The sequence below is a fragment of the Rana temporaria genome, chromosome 5 (genome assembly GCF_905171775.1).
Source record: "Rana temporaria chromosome 5, aRanTem1.1, whole genome shotgun sequence".
NCBI classification, from domain to species: Eukaryota; Metazoa; Chordata; class Amphibia; order Anura; family Ranidae; genus Rana; species Rana temporaria.
The window spans coordinates 246,300,300-246,306,299 of record NC_053493.1 but is presented as its reverse complement, the minus strand read 5'-3'; the positions used below and the strand labels follow the sequence as shown (position 1 = coordinate 246,306,299).

At 39.1% G+C, this 6,000-nt stretch overlaps 1 protein-coding gene across 2 annotated transcripts in view; it reads right to left on the bottom strand.

The window, feature by feature from the left end:
* Positions 1 to 844: 844 nt before the first annotated feature.
* The window catches only part of RIOK1 (RIO kinase 1), a 59,495-nt gene continuing 54,339 nt past the window's right edge, over positions 845 to 6,000 (bottom strand). For both annotated transcript variants that reach the window (XM_040353679.1, XM_040353678.1), the window contains exons 15-17: positions 5,148 to 5,201; positions 4,231 to 4,371; positions 845 to 1,550 (exon numbers count right to left, since the gene is read on the bottom strand). In XM_040353679.1, coding sequence (XP_040209613.1) covers positions 1,440 to 1,550; positions 4,231 to 4,371; positions 5,148 to 5,201 — 306 coding nt within the window. In that variant the 3' untranslated portion in view covers positions 845 to 1,439. The remainder of the gene's footprint in view (positions 1,551 to 4,230; positions 4,372 to 5,147; positions 5,202 to 6,000) is intronic.

Genomic DNA, 6,000 nt, shown 5'->3' with positions numbered 1-6,000 from the left:
AGGGGACATAAACTTTGTATACAGTGAGGCACTGTCTGGTAGGATTCTGGATGATGTACACGTGTCACCTAAGTTTCCCAACTACACATTAGGCCTCGTACAGACGAGAGAATATCCGCTGGAAACGGTCCGCCGGACCGTTTCCAGCGGACATTCCTCCTCCGGATTTTGATCTGATGGCTTGTACACACCATCAGATCAAAATCCCAGCGACGTGCGCGACCCTGGAAGGTAAATACTTCCACGCATGCGTCAAATCACTTAGACGCATGCGAGGGATGGGGATCGGGCGGACTTATCCGGTGAGTCTGTACAGACGACCGGATAAGTCCGAGGGACTGGATTCCAGCGGATAGATTTCTTAGCATGCTAAGAAATTTTTATCCGCTGGGAATCCGTCGGCTGGATTTTTATCCGCTGGGAAATGTCCGCTAGACCCTACACACGACCGGATCTGCTGGAACTGATTCGCGGATAAATCCCAGCGGACAGATCCGGTCGTGTGTACGGGGCCTTATAGTATGGGGCTCCAAAGGTTTATGACCAATATTAAGGAAAATGGCTCTTAGAATCTGGGTTTTGGAGCCTGGGGTCTTAGTAGAGCTTTTGGTGGAATTCCTAGGTTCACATCTTACCTGGTAGCCAAACCTCAATATTAAACAGATGTCCATAGGCCTTTATATATGTAAGCTGACTGAGGCTCTCTTAGTCTCTCTACTGTGATAGCCTGCTGCAGGGTGAAAAAGCTGATTGAACACGAAAAGGTTACAAAAGCTGCTTGTTTATTTTTGAAAACCTATTAGGGGCACCCTGTTTGTTTTTTAGCTATAGGGGTCCAAAACTCTTTATATATTAGCTCATTTTATTTGCACTACATATCTATTCAAATGGATTGTTTCAAGTCATTACACATAATATTTTCCTTAAGATATAACCATAATTTTCAATGATCCTCAAAATCTTTAAAATATCTCCATTAAGATTTGGTCATATGTATATTACGTTAAACATGACACAACTGTTTCTCCAATTAAAGTTTACACACTGGTAATTATGTTACCTTGGGAATTGTTACTATAGTTTGACCTTTTGCAATTTCTTTCAATATTTATGTCTATAGTGCAGTGCAAAGACCTTGGGCATGAGTAAGATCTAACTGATAGAAAATGATCCAAACAAGTCCCAAAGCAAGATCAATTAAAATTGTCCAGTTTAGTCTGCTTTTTCCTGAAGCAGGTGAGACATGAAGAAATCAAACACTGTTTGGCCTCAACGACATCAAAGTAGTGATTGAAATCCATCATAACTGAAGGTAGAGTACAAGTCTGATGTCTATGGGAATCGTATAAATTGTGTGTCCATGCACACTGCAAAATGTTGCCAGCTCATCTGTAAGATGGAAAATTACACAGCAAGTACTCTTTAGACTTTGCTGTACATTATTTGCCTTTCTTCGTCTTTGCCGTCTTCTCTTTTCTTTTCTTCACGTGTTTTGGGATCTTGTTTTTTCTCTTTTCTCTCTGTGCTTCTTTCACCAGTTTCTTATTTTCCTATTGAAAAAAGGAACACTGCATGAAATAAGTTGCATGCGTGTCTTTTTTAAAGCTACAGGGAGCCACGTAGGAATTCATACAAACAAGATTAAGAAACGTGAGGCTTAATGTGACAGTAAAAAATAAATATGAATGGGAACAAAGCAGATGTTTCAGCAGTTAAAGAAAGCAGCAGGAAAAAAAAAAAAGACTGGAAACGCAGGTTTTAACAATCCATGTTGATAAATTTGTTAAATGCCGCTCGGACGTATATTCCAGCACTCTGGAAACCAGAGTCTCCCCCCCCCCCCCCCATGCTCCTGCACTGGTTTGCGAGAATAACAGATATTCATTCTTTCTATGGAAAGCCTCTCGGCATCCTTATAGGACAAGGAAGAATAAGTTCTACAAAAGTGGTTTTACTGGACACTTTTCACTTGCTTACGGGAAGGGCTCTGGCTGTGGGGGAAGGAGATTCCCTCTCAACCTCCCCTATTGACCCCCACCCACCAGTGATTTTTTTTTTTTCTTTCCTCTCTCTCTATGGTGGCTGAGGATTTGTGTTAAAAAAATGGTTTTGACAGGATGTGGGTTTGCTAGCATGTCAATGGGTGTTCTGTTGCTTGGATCCGAGTGGGTGATTCTTCCAAGAGATTTACTGCCACTGGATATCTTTATATTCGCTCCGATTGTTTGGTTGTATTGATATGCCTACATTCTTGTTTGTCTTTTTGAAAAGTAAATAATGTTAAAAAAATTATTTATTAATAAAAAAAAAACTGGAACAGTTGTCAGCTCTAAATACGTGTGAATTTACTCTTGGGAGATTATATTAAATGCAATACATCTTGTTTTCACGATTTAACATAAAATTAAAATTTTCAGATCTAAGAAAAAGTTACTATCGTACAATTCAAATCGGTAATGAACGTGTTGTCTTCCAAAACTATCCACTTGAAGACCAGGCATTTTTTGTTTACAAGCTTAAAATCAGTATTTTTTTTTGCTAGAAAATTACTTTTGACTCCCAAACACTATATAAATGTTTTTTTTTTAGCAGAGTCCCGAAGGAAGAAAATGGTGATTGTTGCAATTTTTTATGTCACACAGTTAATGCGCAGTAGTTTTTGAAATGCAAAACACCACAATATGTACCCCAATTGTTTGGTACAAAATGAAAGTTGATGTTACGCTGCGCAAGCTTGTGGAATGGCAACAAACTACGGTACTTGAAAAACTCCATAGGCAATGTTTTAAATGCCTTTACTGGTTACCTATTTAGAGTTACAGAGGAGGTCTATTGCTAGAATTATTGCTCTCACTCTAAAGGTCCATACACACGATCTGACTTTATTAACACAATGTTTTAAATAAATCCCGTTTTTAACGGTACTTCACCATCTCAAGCCCTCGCTTTCTTTCCCTTGGGTGATCCCTCTGGGATCTGGAGTTCCGTCAGGTGCAGTGCTTATGTGGAGATAACCATCTGCACCACGAGTGCGAGGATTAGCTGGAGGCTGGGGAGTCTGGAATCCTGGAGTTACTTTTCCCGAGGATTGAACGGATCGATAAGCCTGTTTTGATCATATATCTGGTAAGAGCACATACTTACCTTACTTCGGTGTGATTTCAAAAATCTCCTCTTCCTCTATCAACCTCAGTCTGGAACCGGTGGTGAATTCTTCTTCATCCTTTCCATATTTTTATTTGGATGTTCTTAGATTGGGACATTTACTTTATACACACAATTTTTACATGTATGCGGATTTGGGACTGTTTTTTGCTAACCCTCCAGGGATTGGTTTCAATACCTAAACGTCCGCTTCACTGAACTTGGTTATACATACTATGCTGACCTTTGTGTGATATGGTTTAAGTGTATGATATAATTATTTACATACTATTCTCAATTTACGGTTCAGGTATCAATTTATTTGGATTTACACACTTAAAGCGGAGTTCCAACCACAATTAGCATTTTTTAAATCTATGTCCTTTCATCATGCGTTTTTATAATATAAACCCGGTCACTTACTATTTTACAATCCGCCACCAACCCGGATAGATATTTAAAAAATATATTTTTATAAACTATGTCTACACCGTTGTCATTTTGCTTGTAGGCATTGTGAAGCCTACAAGCACTTACTTCCTGGAAGTCTTGGATGGGGAGTGATAATTGGACAGCGCACTGCATCCTGGGAAATGATGACACACATTTCCCAGGCGCATTAGAGGGAGATGATGTCAGAATCCTAGGTGCTTTCAAAGGCAGATTTTGTGGGACCGCATAGCAACAGGCATTTCCAGATGAGTAAAAAAAAAATATATATATATATATATATTTTTTTTTTAGGTCTAATGAGCACAATAAAGGAAAAAAAAATTTGGGATGGAAACTCCACTTTAATCAGGGTGTGTTGTTAGCGCAACCCTTCTCCTCATTTTTTGTTTGGACCTATGAATAAACAATATTTTTAATTGAAAAGAGACAACCACTGATGGAGAAGAATTTTAGTAAATTAAGAAATGTATCTTTTTTGTGGGCAATTTGAAGCAGTTGAATGATTTATTGTTATACACATGGTGAGTTTGTAGATTAAAAAGAATTTGAGTAAACTGAGTGAGGCAGAACATAAGGACTGACAGCACCAATGCAAGATCTGTCTCATAGGAAACAATGAACTCAGTCACTTACTTTTTTATCCATTTCTATGTTAGGCGTCTGATCTTTCCGGTGAACTTCTTCAGAGTCTGAAACCGACTCATCTCCACTCTGTCCATCTGAATCAGAGTCGTCCTGTTGCCCGTGATCAATGCTCTGCAGCAGAGCTGGTATCTGCACACACAAAATGAGGACCTTACAAATGTTCTGCATGCAGCCTATGTTCATCAGCACTAAGCTACAATTTTGTTTTTCCTTTAATAGAATTGTTTTTTCCAAGACAACAGCTTTTTGTATTCAGCAAATTAAGGTCTTGTCTGTTTATTTTTGTTTACTGCTTTATATAACACAGGGATCACAAATTATAAGAGTATATGATACAGTGGAGTTTATTTACTAAAGGCAAATCCATTTTGCACTACAAGTGCACTTGGAAGTGCAGTCGCTGTAGATCTGAGGGGAAGCTCTGAAATGAGGGGAAGCTCTGCTGATTTTATCATCCAATGATGTGTAAGCAAAAATGCTGTTTTTTATTTTCCTTGCTTGTCCCCATCAGATCTACAGCGACTGCACTTCCAAGTGCACTTGTAGTGCAAAGTGGATTTGTCTTTAGTAAATAACCCCCATTGTTTTAACAAGCGGGAGATCAACTGTGATGGAAATTAAGCCAATGACTGAGTTGGTCCAATGTACACCATAAAAGCTCATGAACATAAAAGACATAACAGGTACAACACACAAACTCAGACTTATAGTAAAATAAACATCTATTATTTATACAGCTTCACTCTAGTTCACAAGAAACAAATGAGGAATGCAATGACATACAAAAAAAAAAAGTCAAACTAAAAAGGGATTTAAGTGATCTCCCTGTGTGTGGCAGACTTTACTGACAACTTTGAAACAAAATGTAAATGTATTTCTATAAGCACATTTTTTTTTTTTTTTACCATTTCAGCACCCGACAAGTCCTTCTTTAGGCCAGTGACGGTCTGATAGAGAATCTACAAAGAAATAAAAATAGAACTGCTTATTCATATATACTTGCTTCTTGGTACAGAAAACTTCACCTTTGCCAACAACCGATCAACTGATCAGGATCACCGTTTGTGTGGATAACATTTTAGTCTAATGACTTTGTGAGAAGGATTGCAGATTTCCTATTATGCAGCAGTGAGGAAAGCAAACGAAAGAAAACCAACACCACAAACAGACCAGCCAAACAGCACTGTCACACAGGGGCAAGGATAGAGAACTTAGTCCTGTGTAGGATCTAAGTTATGAACTGAAGTTTACACAGGGCCTCCACTTTCCCCCCATGGTGGCCAGAAGAAGCAGTGGGGGAGCATAAAGATGTTAAGTGTGTGCTGCTGGTGGGGCCACCATTAGACCTCATTCACACCTAATGTGCAATAAAAAAAAAAAGTGAGATGGAAAAAAACTTGCAGATTCAACTTGACTTGCATAGAATATTTTGGGCTTGTTCATACCATGTGCAGAGACGTGCATATTTTTAGCACATGCTGAAAATTATGGATTAAAGCGAACCTGTTGCATTACTCTATGTCAGGGGTGTCAAACTCAATTTCATTGTGGGCCGCATCAGCAGTATGATTGCCCTCAAAAGGGCCGGTTGTATCTGTAAGATTAGATGTCCAGTGCATCCCCTCCCCTTACATTAGATGTCAAGAGCCACCCCACCATCAGACGTTGAGTCCCCCCACCCTCCCTTACATCACAGTGTACCCCCTTTCCTTATGCTGCTGCTGGGAAGAAGCTGGATGCATTGCTTAAAAGCAGAAA